Source organism: Thunnus maccoyii, chromosome 13 (genome assembly GCF_910596095.1).
Source record: "Thunnus maccoyii chromosome 13, fThuMac1.1, whole genome shotgun sequence".
Lineage (NCBI taxonomy): Eukaryota > Metazoa > Chordata > Actinopteri > Scombriformes > Scombridae > Thunnus > Thunnus maccoyii.
The window spans coordinates 16,085,417-16,103,096 of record NC_056545.1 but is presented as its reverse complement, the minus strand read 5'-3'; the positions used below and the strand labels follow the sequence as shown (position 1 = coordinate 16,103,096).

Genomic DNA, 17,680 nt, shown 5'->3' with positions numbered 1-17,680 from the left:
GTTCATTTGGGCACCTGACTGTTGTTTTAAGACAGACTTGAAAAATTGTGAACGTATTTTAGGTAAAATCTTGAATTCACCTTTACATGTAACGGAATATTTCTAATATGTGGTATCGCTATCTTTTTTAATAGAGTAAATAATCTGAATTTAAATAATCTAAATTTGAACGGGACTGTACTACATTACCCGGCTGCCTTTGCTTCAACGTCATTTGGTGAATATGTTTGATCCAGCTGGGCCACCATACTTGTTGTGTTTGTGTTAGTGAAAACAAAGATGGCGAACGAACTGGACAGAGTGCGAATCTCAGCTGCGGAACTCCGAGCTGAAGCGTCGAATTCAGTCAATATTACTGACTGTCAGAAAGGTGAGAGGAAGCCAGACAGATATTTGGAAGTAATACAATTGTGAAAAAGTCGATAAATTCAAGCGAAGAAATATGTCAAGTTATCTCAAAGTAGCCTGCGGAGTTGCTAAGTTTGCAACAAGCTATTGTTGTTAGCTAGCTGTGCGTTCTCTGGTCCCGCGCGGTCCGTTTTAAACGCCCCCTTCAAACAAACGACTCCAGATAATTTCTCTGCGACCGTTGCCACAATTTAATCCAGTTTTTTAAATCCCTCGTAGTTTTTCTTTTACTTACTTTGAGTGTTTTAAACACATTAGTAGGAGGAATTTGTCGTTTATATGTGGATGTAACGTTAAGCAGTGAGCTCAACTCTTGTCGCTAAACGTCAGAGCACTTGCTAACGTCAACTAACAGTCAGTTAACCATAAACGTTACAAATACGTGCAGCGCCGAAGAAAACTCAAGAGTTATTTGAACCCTCTTTATCAAAGTATCATTAGTCCAAACAGTGGTGTGCGTTTCTCGTGTTATGCGAAGTATTGCAGGTTATTTGCAGCTGCAGTGTAACATTGAAAGCCTACATTTTGAACAACTCCACCCACGGAGTGCTCGCTGACATGTGCTGTACTTAAGATACCGTAGTTTCGCTTTGAAAGACGCTGTCAACAGGCAACTTTTTTATTGGTAATTAATAGTTTTTTTTAAAACGGGTAGCGCAAATGTAGCCAGCGTGTGAATGTGTGCACGTCTGTCTCCTACCCAGCCTCTGATTCAGAACATGTAGAAACGCTGACATCTCGAGTGACTTGGTTTCAATCAAGAACAGTAAAATTGAACTTATCTTACGAGGGACGAACCTAACGATAGTTTTCATAATCGGTTAATCTGTCGATGATTTTTTTGATTAGTCATTTGGTTAGTTAAATGTGCGAAAACCTGAAAATGAGGAAATATGGCCATCACTGTTTCCAAAAGCTGAAGGTGACGTCCTCAAATGTCTGGTTTTGTCTAGACCAACAGTCAACAATCCAAAGATATTCAGTTTATCATCGGTGAAGAATAAAGAAACCAGGAAATATTCACTCATATTATAATACATTCATTTGAGAGGCTGGAAAGAAAGAAATGACATAATTGATGAGCAAAATTGTTGCCAACTTTTATTTTTATGTTGATCAGTTAATTGACTAATCATTGCAGCTCTATATCCCACTAACATAAAGTATTGCCTGTGTAGCCAAAGTGTGTTGTATGTTATTCCTCTGTGACATAGCCCTCTGTTATTGTTCAAAGCTTATGAAAAACACATCAGTGATACACACCGTTGTACATAGGAACTGTAATTTATTTTGAATCTGAAATTTTGATTTTTTTTTTTTTTTTATCCAACATACCCCATTCGGCTGCCATGCATACCCACAAGCACCAAATACTTAATTACAACTGAAAACATCAACACATATGCAATTTACTGCTATTAGAGTAATATTGCTAGAAACTACAGAGAACAGGAAATGGCTGAGCCCTTTTTAGATATGTACACCGTGTATTTGTGACCTAGTTTTAAAGATTTACCTCTTAACTAAAAATTAATGGGCTTAGGGTTGAGTGCCACAGACATGGTAAGGAAGCTGGGTAGTACAGAGAGATTATCTAAGACATTGCTTGATCTTACTTGTCATTGGATTTGTTGACAAGGAGAAATTCAGAATATGCCAACCTTATCCTTCAATTCACATGGTCCATTTTATCGTTTTGTTGACCGGATGTCTCTATAAGCATCACAACTTCTTTTTTTCTTTGTGTGTTTGTTCTTTCAGCGGAAGAGCATCAGGAGCCTCACACACAGAAGCAACACAAGAGACGTGAAGGAAAGCATCCCGATCTGCAGCGCTACCATCCGGTGCCTGGGCATGGACGGCGTCACCGTGAAAGTGAGGAGGGAGAGACTGGTCAAAGTGAAGGCTGTGTTCCCCTGGCCTCTGATTCACATGTCTATGATCAAACATCAAAATCAAAAGATGACAATAAGAGTGTCTCTGATACAGTTTTGGAGAGACATGGGTGCACAGATGGTGGGATGAGTACCAACAAAAGGGATGAAAACAGAATGAGAGGTGATGGTAGTAATACTCAGAACTGTAGAAAGGACACCCACCCACATGCTAAAACAGAAGTAAATCAGGATAAGGACTTTGTTGAAAATGACAGAGAACATCAGGAACCTTCTGGAGCTGCTAAGCCAACAAAGAAAGCCCGCAAACCAGACAGAGAATTTTATCAACCTGGGAGCCGGAGGAGCATCCAGGGAAAGGACTGTGGAGTTGGAAGAGAGCAGGATAAGCCTCCCCCGAGAAAGCATGACCAGAAAATTGATCCAGAATCCCAGTGTAGTACAGAGGAAAAGGAGAGGAAACAAAAAACATGTATACAAAAACAGGGAGGGAAAGACAAAGATGTAAAAGGTATTCAGGAAAATGTAAAATTGGCTAAATCCAGTGAGACAAACAGAAAGCAAGGAAGCCGAGATGTGGAAAAACCTCCATTACCCTTGGATGCTACAGTAGAGAAACTTACTAGCAAAGTAGAAAGACTCAGTGTCAAAGAAAAGGGCAAAGTGGGAGCTGAAGGCCAAGATGATGAAGAGGCAAGTTGCAGGAGTGGGGAAAAAACTGATAAGGGGAGGAGAGGCCAAGGGGGTGGAACAAAAGAGGAGGAAGAAAAGGTGGAGAAGAAAAGGGAAAAGGGAAATCGCAGGAGAAGAGGAGGGGAGAGGGAAAAAGAGAGGAATCAGGACTCCAGAAGAGGAGATGATGAAGTAAGTGGTGGAGGAAAGAGTGACCGGGGAAAAGCTGAGAAGGAAAGAGACAAAAGATCATTAGAGGCCGATAGAGATAACAAACCAGGTAAGACAGGAGAGACACACCAAAGCAAAGGAAGAGAGAATCGCAGAGAAAGAGAAAGCAGAAGAGGGGACAACAACAACAACAACCGGTCCAGAGATGTTGAGAAAGATGCTAAGACAGAAAGAAATGTAGACAGAGCCGTAGAAAGAAGTGATAGAAACAAATCCAATGCAAACATCACAACACCAACCTCAAAGCGCTATTCCAAATCAGATATTCGACGCTCACGGAATCGAACTTACAGCAGTAGCTCAGCCAGCAGTGTGACCAGCCTGGACGGTCCTGGACTAGGGAAGAATGCAGAGGGCTCCAAATGGTTACGCTTGGAGTCCAGGCACAATAACAAAGAGGGGATGGCTAATAGCGGAGAGGGACGAAGGAGTCATTTACAGAGCTGGACAACCAACGGGGAATCATCTACCGAATCACTGGAAGGAAGTGAGATGAGTGACATAGTAGAGGACAGAAGGAGGAGAAGGGGAGGTGGGGAGGAAGAGCTGAGTGCAGAGAGGCGGAGGGAAGAAAGAAACAGACCAAAGGGAAACAAAGGTGGAGGTCGTGGAATCCTAAGGGTTTCTCTTGAGAAACAGGCAGTTCCCTCGTCGCATAGTGGAGATGCACAACATCGCAAACAAGGCTTGGTTCCTCGTGGCAGAGGTGGGGGTATCCTGGTGCTTCCAGCCCGCACCGACATCTCTAATTCACCTGAGGTTGGGCAAAGGCTTTTTGGTGGAATTAGGGGAGGAGCAGCCTGCAGGAGTAGAGGAGGCAGGGGAGGAGGAGTGAGACGACTTTGGGATCCAAATAACCCTGACCAGAAACCTGCTCTTACCCGCACCCAGTCCTCCCAGCATTCATCTCTCCAACAGCCTATATATCTTCAGTCAGGCGCTGGATATGGACAACTTCACTTTCTGGACACTGACGACGAGGTATCAGGCAGTCCTCCAGTCCCACAAGGTGAGCATTTCCGATCCCAGCAGGCTGCTGCCATGGCCTACTACAAGTTCCAAAACTCTGACAACCCCTACTGCTATCCAATGGCCACCAGCAACCCACATAATCCCAGCACCACCACCAGCCAGCGCTATACATATCCTTATCACATGGGGCCCTACCAAATGGCTCCACCTAATGGTGTGTACCCAGGCCCTGCTGTGGGTCAGTTCTGTGGTAGTTATAGGGGCGCAGGTTATTCCCAGCCAGGTGCAGGAGGTGGTTTGCCATTTGAAGAGGTGGAGCAACAAGCAAGAGGGGAGCTGGGGAGGCTGCTGAGGGCTGCAGATGCACAAGAGCTCCAGCTCAGTAACCTGCTGTCCAGGGACAGAGTGAGTGCAGATGGACTGGATCGCATGGCCCAGCTCAGGTGAGGATTTGGAGAAAGAGATGTGTGACAGTGGGAAGAGAAAAAGTAGATATTGAAAAAGTCTGATAAGAATTGTCTTTTTTTTTTTAGAGCTGACCTTTTGGGGCTATATGAGCAGGTCATCCTGACAGACATTGAACTGTCAGACTCTCAGAACGTGGATCAGGCTTTGTGGAAGCATGTCTTTTACCAAGTCATAGAACGCTTCAGGCAGCTACTCAAAGACCCCACCTTTGACAACACCCCTCATATCAGGAACATGCTGCTCACGCTGCTGGATGAGGTAAGGAATATGTGAGAAATTTGGACAGGGGCACGGTTTCACCAAGCATAGATAAATTCTGTTAAATTTGTTTCATCACTAAAACTTCACTTCTCCATTGTGATTATTGTCTGTGTTTTACAGGGAGCACTATTCTTTGATGCGCTGCTTCAGAAGCTGCAAACAGTATACCAGTTTAAGCTAGAAGATTACATGGATGGCATGGCTATCAGGGCTCGGCCATTACGCAAAACGGTACGACCTTGCTCCTCTCAGTCTGATTGTGTGTGTGTGTGTGTGTGTGTGTGTGTGTAAATGCACTTACCATGTGTTCAAAAACTTGTCCAATAATATATCTTAATAAATAGATCTTGAATTGGGAGGCACTTAACAGAACTCAAGTGAGAAGTCTGTTATTACATATGGCTTTGTTCAAGGTTTGTTGAGGGTATGTCACAGAAAACATATATTGAAGTTTATACCTGCAAAACTATGATATTCCCATCAGCCTTGGTTTAATTGGAAAATGTTAGCATGCTAACACGCTAAACTAAGATGGTGAACATGGTAAACATTCTACCTACTAAACATCAGCATGTTAGCATTGTCATTGTGAGCATGAAAGAATGTTGACATCAGCATTTAGTTCAAAGCACTGCGGTGCCTGTTTACAGCCTCACAGAGATACTAGCATGGCTGTAAACTCCTGGTCTTGTTCAAAGTAATATGTAAAAAAAAGTAATAGTTGTCATAGTCATGAATTTATATTTGTAATTGTGTCTACAATTATGTCCTATCTGAATTTTGTATGTAGTGAATTTTTAAAGTTTTTTTGTGTTTTTGTGTTTCTCAGGTAAAGTATGCACTAATCAGTGCTCAGCGCTGTATGATTTGTCAAGGAGATATAGCACGTTACCGGGAACAAGCCAGTGACTCTGCCAACTACGGCAAGGCCCGCAGGTAGGCTGTTATTTCAGCGTTTTCTATATACTATGAAATTTCTTACACACATTGAAGAGCACAGGATGTGTATTGGTATAAAACTTTAGATTTTCTCTGAGTCAGGAGGCTACCAGTATCACAATCTGAATGAGTGACCAGGAGTCAGGACTAGCATTTTCACTGTTGGATAATTTTTAAACCTGTTAAATAATAGAGAAAGTTCCCTCCTAGCTGTATATGATCAAGTAAATCCAAATCATACAATTTAAATGATAAGCTGAAAATTAAAAATTCCACAAAGTTTCTTTGATGGTATCTCATGGCATGTTTCCTTTTTATTTCTCAGCTGGTACCTGAAAGCCCAGCAGATTGCCCCCAAAAATGGACGACCATATAATCAGTTGGCTTTGCTGGCAGTCTATACTGTAAGTGATATGTTGTCTAAATAGGGATGGTGGAAAGTGCAAAGTTGGATATTTAGCTGAAAAAATCTGACTAACTGTATTGTCCTAGCATGTCCTTCAGATTAATGAAGAAAATACAACTATATTTTGGTTGTCTGTGCGTCCTTTTTGGGATAATTCCTTACTCTTACTGTCTTTCCGCTTCTCTCACCTACAGAAGCGGAAGTTGGATGCTGTGTATTATTACATGCGCAGCTTGGCAGCCTCTAACCCCATCCTGACTGCAAAGGAAAGCCTGATGAGTCTGTTTGAGGAAGCTAAGCGCAAGGTCAGACACACACTGTGGTCGTTAACTTGTGCCAGACGATTGACATTCTCGCTTAGAACAAAAACATCTGATGTTACACAGCCTTGGCTTGGACACATTCTTTGAAAATAAATGAAATGAATGAAAATGGTGTTAAGGGACATTAACTATTGGTTGGAACAGAAGTGTTTTGACAGATATAATCTCAAAAGAATACTGACAACAGAACTGTGTACACAGTAAGGTTGCATGAAGAGTTCATATAAATATTGATATGTATTGTATAAAGACAAATATAATGACATTGTGTGTTAAAGCAATAATTTGCTTGATAAATTACCACAACTTAGCAGAATTGTTTACTAGAATCTGGTGATTACGCTGAGACATTAGGCAGCACAAGTGCCTCTTGTTTACTTACCTTGACTTTGTTTTTGCAGACAGAGCAGCTGGAGCGACGGAGGAGACAGGAGTGTGAAGGAGGCTCCAGGGGTCCAGCAGTAAGGGGACGAGGAAGAGGGGAGGAGGGTGCACGTATGGAGATTTGGATTCGCCCCAGCGGACAAGCAGCAACCCCATCCTCACAGAGAGGAGGTAGTGAGTCCAGCAGAGATTCTGAACAGGATGGAGAGCTGAGCAGTCTCAGTGCTAGTGATGTAAGATCCCTTTCTTTCTCTCTCATACACAGACACACACATTCAGTCCCATGCATTATACCTTTACATATATGCAGTCAAAGACACTGTCTGTGCACTCTGGGTGTGCATATTTTAACTGTCTCCCACACTCTTTTATAGTTTAATTTCCCCTCTCATTTATTCCCTTTGCTACTGTTTCATTTTTACTCATTCACTATTTCCCAGGCCTTCATATCTGTTTACAAATGTTTTGTTTTCATTTCAGTTCCTATTTTCAAATATGTTTTTGACCCCCCTCTTTACTCTGCTTCATTTGTTGTTTGGCTGTCCCCGTTTTGGTTTGTTCCTGTTTTGCTTGCAATGATTCACCATCTTTTTATTAGACCATGCAGGCTTTTTTCTTAGGCAAATATATGCAGTAATTGGACATCCACTCATCCATTTCCTTGCTGCTTAGTCTGTAAATTGTCACAGTGGCATTTGAGAGAACAAGATGGAATAGATGAGCTCTCCTGGGCAACTTCTGTCAGCCCCTGATATGTGACATTGAGGCATTTCCAGTCCAGCTGGGAGATATATCTTATCCAGTATCTCCTCTTGTATCCCCCCTTAGTGTATTAGGCTAGTGCCCCGCCAATGGGAAGTGCTCAGGTGTTTTTTGGGGGGGTTTTTTTCCCCAGGGTCACCCATCTGATAAGATTTTTGCTTTTAGATGTTTTTTATTACAGAAAGTGTATGAAACCCATGACCAAAATAGTCATACATTTTTGTCATTGTGTTAATTATGGATGCAATTATAGTGAAAATAAATTGTTCCCCTTTTTGCTGGTGACCCCATAGAACCCCATCAAGGACCCCTGGGGGTTCCCAGATCCCACTTTGAGAACCAATGCCTTACAGTACCTGTAGCTAGACTTTTCCAAAAAGGCTAAGCTTGGCTAGGCAGTAAATGGGGTATAGTCAAGCCAGATGTACTGCCCTTCAAGTTCAAACCACATTGCAAAAGGGTGTCATCCACACACAAAAGGAAAGACTGTACAGAGTCTATAGTGTTGTGTAGTTGTCCCAGTAATTAAACCAATAGTGGGTTTAAATATCCCGAAAAATACCGGAAGTAGCTTTGTGCTATTTCCATTTTAATTTCTCTACTTTTTAACAAATCTAAATCTTTATCCAGTGTGCTTTGCCTCCTGTTCACTAGTTATCATTGTCTCCTGATGGAAGTGGTTATTTTGTGCCATCTGTATGTGAATCTACTTGGCCATCTTCTGTAGCCTTTCAGTCCATTTCCTGCCACCCCTATTGTTCCACCATTCAAAATCCCAGGTGCATTTAAGTGGTGACGTCACTGGATGAAGATGTGTGCTTTAGGGTTTGTAGCTAAATAAAATTGTTGCCCAAAGATTAGTAACCCTTTTCTTTTGTCTCTCGGCCTTCTCCCTTTTCTCCAGCTAAATAAGAGGTTCATTCTGAGTTTCCTGCATGCACATGGAAAGCTCTTCACTAAAGTGGGGTGAGTGATGTCTCATGTATTCTAGCTCTTACTTTAACGACAGAATGAGTCCTTAAAGTCCTTCATGCAATGTTGAACTATCATGAACTATCATCATACCTCGGGTCATAGTGGGGTTAGTTTTATTTTATTATATTTTGTTATATTGTGTCAGCATGCAATGATTATTGCTCTGCTTTTTCCTTTGGAAATAAAAAACAATTGATTATTTTTTTAAAAAAGGACTTAATGAGTTTGAATGAATGAGTGAAGTGAAATTAATATAATCTGAAAAATAATGTGTTTTTGTGTCTGTTTTTCTTTTTTTATGAATATGTGTGTCTTTACTGTGCAGCATGGAATCCTTCCCTGGAGTGGCAAGCCGTGTTCTGCAGGAGTTCAGGACGCTGCTCCAGCATGGTCCTTCTCTTCTGGGCAGCACACACATGCTGCAGATCATCACCATCAACATGTTCACCATACACAATGCCCAGTGCAGAGGTAATGCTGCACACACACCATTATTATCATAATCAAATGACTAACCCTGCTTCAAATCTACTAAATTAATGCAAATGCATGACTGGTAAACACCTTATTTTGTTTTTATGGAGGCGATGAACATGAAAATATGTTGTATAACTTTTTATTAAAAGAAAAATGTGTTAATTTGTTTGCTTGTTTGAAGTTAGGTCACACAGGTCATTGGTAATATTGATACAAAGAATGTTGTGGAAGTTCAGTTTCTGATTCTTGTCTCTGTGTGTCAGGTGAAGAAGAAGAAGTGCGGTCTGTTTTACAAGAGCAAAGCACTGCTCTGGGTCTCGGCATGTTTGCGCTATTGGTGCAGCGCTGCACAGAGTTGCTCAGAGATATTCCTGCAGGTATATACACACACAAACACACACACACACAGTGAGGTTAACACACAAATGGATACATGTATCAGAAGCATTTTCTTAAGTTGTTTTCCACTTACAGAAGTTTCAGTTCCTTTGGTTTGATAAGCACATTGCATGGACATTTATTACAATCAAGTGTTGAAGTTTAAAAACTCTTTTCTCCTTCTCTCAGAACCAGTATCCATGGCGGATGGAGAGGAGGAGGGTAAAGGGGAGGAGCTGGAGGGTATGGTGAAGGTCTCTGCCTTCCCATTGGACCTTAGAGAACTACTCCCAAGCATCAAGGTCTGGTCTGACTGGATGTTGGGACACCCAGACCAGTGGAACCCACCACCCTGCAATATAGAGTGAGTACTTTGACTTCTTACCTGCTTTTAATTACTATCTGATGGTTCTGCTCATGGTGTCTACTGGTACTTTTACTCAAACTACATACACAAACTCTCTTCAGATAGTAGCTCTTTAAAATACTTATTCCTCACCATCACTTGTGACTTAATGTCTGTATCAAGTTGCAGCCCTGACGTTTGGCAGTGCCTGGCTGACCTGTGTAACGTCCTGGCACGTGTGGACCATGGGGAGGTGCCGCTGTACAAAGTCGACAGTGATGAAGTCGAGGGAGACGAGGAGTTGACTGTACTGCAGTTGAAGGAGGACAGGCTGCTGGCTGGCTTTGTGCCACTGCTTGCTGCACCCCAGGAGCCCTGTTACATTGACAAACACACTGACATGGTGAGCGGAAAGTAAAACTCTACAGCCCTGGTACATGCTTGTTGTCCTGTAGAATTACTGATTACTCTTCTGTCACTGCCGAATTATACAGCACACTACATCTACTCCTAATGGTTCTCTTCCTGGTCTCATGCACATATACCTCTTTCCTCAGGCAATAGCAGCAGACTGTAAGAGAGTGACAGTGCTGAAGTACTTTCTGGAGGCTTTGTGTGGACAGGAAGAGCCTCTGCTGGCGTTCAAAGGAGGCAAATACATCTCCGTGGCAACTTCTCCTCCATCTAACCACTCAATGGATACAAGGAGCAGGCAGGATTCTCTAACAGAGAAAGAGGTGACGGTCTACCTTGTACTTTCCTCCTAATAACCTTCCCTCTCCACTCAGTTCCTTCTTTTCTTTTCATATCTCCTTGCACTACTTTCTCTCTAAATTTGATCAAAATTATGTAAAAACTAATATATGTTCATTGCAGCTCAGCAGAGGCTGTCGAAAATAGAGGAGGCCGATATTTTGATAATGTGTCTTATCTTTGTCTGTGTCTGTTTTGCAGGCTGATGATGTCATCGTCGAGGCAGAGTCATCACTCTCCACATCCGAAGGAGAGGAGGATGTCGAGGAGGCAGGAGACAGTGAGAATGATATCAGACAGCTGAAGGCGCGACGCCACGCCCTCGCCAACAAACTGGCACAACAGCAGAAACGCAGGGATAAAATACAGGTAAAACAGGCATATATGTACAATAAATATTAATATTGAGACAAATGATAATTGTTCAATTGTAACACACTGTATGTCTCATAATTTTTAGGTGAGTGAATAATCAAAAAGGATCAATAATTAATGATGAAAAATGAATTAGTTTCGCTCAAAATCACCTGTTTTACTTGTCAATTAATTGTTACTGAAAGGATTTCATAGATTTATTTCATAATGCATAATAACACTGGGTTATTATATAAAATTGTACTTTCCATAAAAAATATTTAGGAAAACCTCTATGGGCTAGTGTTGAAATGTTCAGGTCCTGCATTGTGTTAATGGCAAAAATATTTCAGGTAATTCAGAAAGAATTTGTTTTCTTTCTGGACATGCGTGCTTCAAATAAGAAAGCAGTCCAGGCATTCAAATATAAGAAAATGTAACAGTGAGGAGGGAAGTATTAAAAAGTCTTTATTGTAGTGGTTAAGTCATTAACAAATGAACAGGTTTTTACCATTGTAGGTCTTCGTCAGGGCTTTAAAAACTGGAAGACCTACAGTGGTCGAAACATTTTCTTATGTTTGGAGCTCCTGGACTGCTTTCTTCTTTGAAGCACCCAGTTTTTTCCCCTGTTTTCAAAGAGCACCCTACACATTTTTGATCTATGTTTGATTATATAGAGCAGCCAGTCATCTCTTTTCATAGTACATAAGTATCAATTAAATAGGGCAGGCCACAGTCATACCATGTCATGGTAGAATTGCATTTCACATTGAATTTAATGTGTGTGTGTGCGTGTGTGTTCCAGGCGGTGCTGCAGACAGGCGGACAGTTGGAGCTGGAAGTGAGGCCGCTCTTTTTGGTTCCAGATACCAACGGATTCATTGATCATTTGGGCGGACTGAAGAAGCTCCTCCAATGTGGAACATACATAATAGTTGTGCCACTCATCGGTAAGTGTGAAAGACATTAGATATAAAATAAGGAATAAAGAATTAGAAAAAATGATTAGAATTAGATATTGCCAGAAATATAAATCTTGGTTCTTGTTTTCAAACTTTAGGATAATTGACTTTGAATCAATTTCTCTCTCTGCAAAATGCAGGAAAACATAATTGAAACATCAGATTTTTTAGGATTTGCATATGCATGTGACATTTGATCAAGAATAATAAAAGACCTACACCATTTGCAAGGCTGATTTAAAAAAAAAAACAAACAAAACCAAAAACATACATATGTTAGTCTTAGGACTCTGGACTGTCAGTACCAGATATTTCAAATAAGTAGAGCACGGACATCCACTTTAATAATCAGTTTTGCACAAAAAGTCAGTGCACCAATTCATCTGCTACTTCTGTTTGTGTTTTGACAAGACACCAGCCTGATAACTTCAGACTATTAGCTAGCTAGCATTAGCTAACCAGCAGATAGGGACAGACTGAACAAGGTAGAAACAGCTCATATAGCTATCTGTGTTCATTTTTTACTAAAAATTACCTTTGTAATAACTAGATTTACACAAATCGAGCACAAAAAAATGACAGTCAATCACAGTCTCTAGTTAGTGGATTAGGGTGTTGTGGAATGTTTAAAATGATAGTAGCCTGTGTGCCTTGCATTTGGTGCAAAAATAGAAAATCTGTGGTGTAATGTAAGTTCTCTCTCTCAGTGATTACAGAGTTAGATGGCTTGGCTAAAGGCCAGGACAACTTTGGTGGAGGACTGGGGTCAGGAGGCCGCAGCACAGGTAGTCGCAGCAACTACAATGTTAGTGCAGCCCATGTGCGGGCCGTGCAGGAGAAGGCCCGGTTGGCAGTGGTTTTCCTAGAGAAAGGGTTTGAATCCAGGGAACCGTGCCTCAGAGCCCTTACAAGCAGAGGAAATCAGCTGGAGTCTATTGCCTTCCGCAGCGAAGACACGTCTGGACAACAGGTGAGTTTGTTTCATTTTCTTTTATTTCATTAGCTTTGGGTAATTTGGTTTCAGACTGTGCAGTGAAAGTGTTTCTCTTGCTGGGAAGCGGTGATTAACTGAAGTTTAAAACGACATTATTACTTTAAATAAATGTTTGCACTGTTTTCAGTGACTTAATTTTTGTTCTTTCTCAGGGTAATAATGACGATGTGATCCTGTCCTGCTGTCTCCACTATTGCAAAGACAAGGCAAAAGACTTCATGCCTGATCAGAGAAGTATGTAACATGAATTCTCTGTCACTCTCCATATTTTGTACCTTACATACAAACACTTTATTTTCATAATTTGGTGTGAATGACGTCTTCTGAGTTTATCTCTAACTCCTCTTTGGCTTCCCTTCCCTCACACACACACACACAGATGGGACAGTGAGGCTGCAAAGAGAGGTGGTACTCCTTACAGATGACCGTAACCTACGTGTCAAAGCTTTGACACACAACGTCCCAGTCCGAGACATCCCTGCTTTCCTCAGCTGGGCCAAAGTGGGCTGAACCAGGCTAAGCTGAAATCAAAGGAACCCAACTGCTGAAGCCTGCTTGCCACTCAGCCAGGAGAGAAGACACACTTATGCAGAGGAAGAGGAGGAGGAGAAAACAGGGGAGAGGAAATGATAAAGCGAAAAACCACTTCTTATGAAATATGAGCAAAAGTGGTGAGAGCAGAGTGGTTTTAGTGAGCTTTTTTCCCCCCTCTTGTGATGGAGTGTGTGTGTGAATGTGTGTGTTAAGATCAGTGAGCTTCCCCAGAAAGAGACAGGGAGACTTGATAAGTCTCAGGAAGGCTGGACTGGAAGGGACGAAGGATGGATGGAGTGAGTAAAAATGGAGTGATTTGATTTGAATTGTCTGGTCCAGCCTTGAGCCTCTGCGCCTAGTTAGTGAGTGCACTCTGCAAGCAGTATTAAAATTTGAGGCTGATGATAGAATGAGCCAGAGAGAGGAAGAGTGTTTATGGTCATCTAATTGATTAAAGACAGCTGTAATGAATGCCACAACTGGCACTTCCACACTTCTCTGAGGGCCCAGTCCCAGTTACAGACTGCTGTGGCCTCTACAGCAGAGCTGAGAGAACGGTAGGCGGAGAGAAGCACAGCTGGAGGATCTGTGTCAGTAGTGGCTGACTGTAGCGAGGGATACCAAGAGCCCTCATGCAACATCAGTGCCTCCAGTCAATCATATGCAGGTATTGTATTTCCTGAAAACCCAGGAAGTGCTTGATACCTGTTTGCTAACTTGGGTTGTTCCTCCAGCTTGATGCAAGCATTAAGTTTGGATATTGTAAGAAACTGATTTTTTTTAAAAATCAACATCTCTAAAACATTGGATTTTTTTTTTCTATTATTTTGTTTGTATTTGTTTTTGAGCTCATGCATAAAAGGTTTTCTTTCCATCCTGAAGGCCATTTCTCATATATATTGTAGACTCTAATTCCAAGTATCTGCCAGGTTTTCCCAATAACAAGATGAACCATAATTTACTGAAGACATCCCACGTTACATTTTGAGTTTGAATCAGATCTGGGTGCAAATATACCAGCAATTTTTTTGTTGTTGTTGTTTTTGAGCAGTGTAACAACAAATGCCAATATACCAGGATGACTCAGTCAGTTTGTGGAGAGTTTTCAGTTTCAGGAAATTATTTTACAATGACTAACTTTCATGGGATTGTTGTCTTATAGGAGAAATTCCACCCAGCTGCCATTTTAAACAAAATTTTGCAGATACTGTTTGACTCAGGTCTGCCTTTGGACAGCCACTTTGTTAGGAGAAGGTTTAGTTCTTCATAGTGACTTTGCAGATACTTTATCAATTTCTGCTGGTGAATAATTCACTTAATTTTCTATTCATCTTTACACTTGCATATCAGTCTTTTTGTGCTTTTCAGTTCATACCACCGCAGCAGTTTACCTTTTTATTTTATTTTTTTAAATCACTAATACCTGTTTTCTTCTCAAGAGTTTGAATTTGTCTTTTTTTCCCCACATATTCACGGTCACATATTCACATTTCTTTCTTTGAAATAAAATGTATGTAATATAACTTCACAAATTACAGCCTGTAAAATTACCATTGAGTTCAAGCAACACCTCACAGACACATTGTCAACAAACATTTAACACAGATGGTATTTGTGTGTGTGTTTGCTTGTTCTACATTGCTTTGTGGTAGTTTCAGGAAATTCTGAGTCATGTCAGAAGTGTATGTTTCTGTGTGCACCTGAAACAGCTGGCTGCTCAATATAGTCATCTGTTAAGTCACATTCATCATTCACAGTTTGATCATAGGGATTTAAAAGAATACTGTATGTAGATGTTGCTACTCTACTTTCTATTTGTTCTGTACCTTTTCAGCTTGTACGACTCTCACCAGCAGTTGATGTTTCTGTATTTGTGTAAACCGTCAGACAGGTTTATTATTGAGTTTTTGTTTCATTTTTCAGCCTGTGTTGGTGCTTCTGTAGCGTTCAGTGCAATCTACTGTGTTATGTGGCGCTGCTGCAGTGTTTTAATGTCAGGGCAAATGTAGTGAATACATAATCAACTTTATACAAATGACTTTTTCATTGTCCATCATTAAAAATGTTTTGAAGGCATCGTTTTACCTCATTGATGTGCAAATGAAGAATGTGATATTGTAAGAAGTGGCCTTTTTCACTGCAGACTTATGCAGTCTTTTAGCAGAAAAAGCGCAGGTGTTACAACTGTGACAAACCGGATATGTGAAGGTTCATCATCTTATGTTTTTGTGTACATCACTAAATTAAAGATTGGATTATAACAGAAATTTTGTAAGAGAGTTGAAATACTAGTGGGAAATGATTGCTGAGCACTAAGATTTACATGCAAATGTTGACAAAATCAAATGTAGTAGAGCCTATTATTAAATCCAGATAAAATTATTACAATAAGCACACTAAACATCATCTACAGAAAGCTGTATCTGAATCACTGACACACAAAAACCTTTGCATATGTGCCCTCATGTGGTAACTGAAGATGACAGGTGGAAGCGAAGGAACCGAGGAGCCAGATTTGAGTTCTCAGTAAGCTGGGAGGTAGCACAGGGAATATGGGGAGGGAGAATGATGAAATAGACAACCATGAGGAAATTTACAGGTCAACCATACTGTAATGAGCATGGGGACATAACTGAAAATTTAAAATGAGTTTAAAGACCATGATCATCATCTGTATGCCTCAAAAGACTAAATTGCTCTGGTTCCTTTAAGACTGATATATGTTTAACTTTTAAATCGCTGGTTTAAATAGAGAACTCTCAGTTCCAATGGTATAAGATAAATGCTTGGAGACTTCCAAATATTCACTATTACATGATAAAACTCACTCTTGTACATCAAGCAGCTATCTGTGAATGTACATCTTCAGAAAGCTTGAGTTGCACAAATTCACATATCATTACACATATGCTCAGTCTTTGAATAAACCCTAATATCTATGGAGATACTCAGGGGGAATCATTTATTTACATTATACATGCACGTGTGTGTGTATGTGTGTGTGTGTGTGTGTGTGTCAGGGACAGAAAGTTCTACATCCTATCCATCCATATCATTTGCTTCAGTATACTTTCTGTGCCTGGATACAGACCACACAGGCAGGACCTGACTCCCATCATCATGACAACAGGGCTGCCGAGCAACCAATCAAAGCCCTCCGAGCCCCGTCCTGCAAGCTGATTGGTCCCTCGGCCTGCAGCCTGTTGTGGAATGCCCATCTTTAACCTCTCTGCTGCCATGCACACATCGCATTACATCCTATATTTCCTCAATGCAGATTATAGCTACAGTTGTAATCCTCCTCTGTAATGTGGTGTCACGTTTGCTCTGACATGGCTTGTAGTGTTATTATTATTAATTGCACACTGCATATATTGTTTACACTATTTGTACATTCCTGGTAAATATTTTGTACATTTCATTTCATTCTCATTTCATATTTTACATACATTTTTACAACATTTCATTTTTATATTATGTAGGATTACTTAATTTTGTGTATATTTTGACTGTTATGCACCACAACACCAAGGCAAAAACCTTATATGTACAAACCTATTTGGCAAAAAAAAAAAAAAAACAAACCTGGATCTGATTCTTATTGATATCAAGTTGTTTTTCATGTAATAACTGGAACATCTCAAAGAAATGTATATTTCTGACTGATGCTTGTCAGGCAGCATTCAGCTACAAAAGTTGTCTTTTTATGCTTATGTAATCATAAGATGACAGTGTCTGTATTGTATAGTCAAGAGTGCTTTTTGTTTACTAGTTTACTCGTTTTGATGTAAAAAAAAAAAAAAAACAACCCCAAACAAAACAAAAACCCTCTGCTCTCCACATAACAGGGGCTGATGAGCTGCACAGTGTGGTCCTAGCTCAAATGTTGGACTTTGACCCCATTTCATGACACCCTGAGAAGATCTGCTATAATTCTGGGATATAGAAAACAGTGTTTTTTAACACTGTAAATTAACGACGGGCTATTTATAGTAGAGGCCAGATTAGGACTGAAACTGATAATCAGGTTAGGAGCTCAGTGACTCAAAAAGTGTATAAGGTCAAACACACACAGGGAAGGGACAAGAGGGAGAGGAATGTCCAATACTTTGTTATGAATATTCACCTGCTCTATAATAGACTGATGTTGTGCATGCAAAGCTTTCTCCATCCAGACCACACACCT

At 40.7% G+C, this 17,680-nt stretch overlaps 1 protein-coding gene across 1 annotated transcript; it reads left to right on the top strand.

Annotated features, from left to right (window-relative positions):
* The first annotated feature begins 251 nt into the window (after positions 1 to 251).
* Positions 252 to 15,570, top strand: smg6 (SMG6 nonsense mediated mRNA decay factor). The gene is made up of 19 exons (XM_042431244.1): positions 252 to 370; positions 2,170 to 4,621; positions 4,712 to 4,904; positions 5,028 to 5,138; positions 5,737 to 5,843; positions 6,172 to 6,250; positions 6,447 to 6,557; positions 6,977 to 7,192; positions 8,626 to 8,687; positions 9,022 to 9,167; positions 9,437 to 9,550; positions 9,741 to 9,915; positions 10,081 to 10,300; positions 10,455 to 10,634; positions 10,852 to 11,019; positions 11,810 to 11,954; positions 12,674 to 12,936; positions 13,113 to 13,194; positions 13,340 to 15,570. Exons 1-19 carry the CDS (start codon positions 280 to 282, stop codon positions 13,468 to 13,470), a joined length of 5,046 nt encoding a protein of 1,681 aa, XP_042287178.1. The 5' UTR covers positions 252 to 279; the 3' UTR covers positions 13,471 to 15,570.
* Positions 15,571 to 17,680: the final 2,110 nt, after the last annotated feature.

Coding starts and splice junctions, on each gene's coding strand:
- smg6 (XM_042431244.1), top strand. CDS start 280: ATGGCGAACGAACTGGACAGAGTGCGAATCTCAGCTGCGGAACTCCGA. Junction 5,844..6,171: donor AACTACGGCAAGGCCCGCAG/GTAGGCTGTTAT, acceptor TTTATTTCTCAG/CTGGTACCTGAAAGCCCAGC. Junction 9,916..10,080: donor CCACCACCCTGCAATATAGA/GTGAGTACTTTG, acceptor GTCTGTATCAAG/TTGCAGCCCTGACGTTTGGC.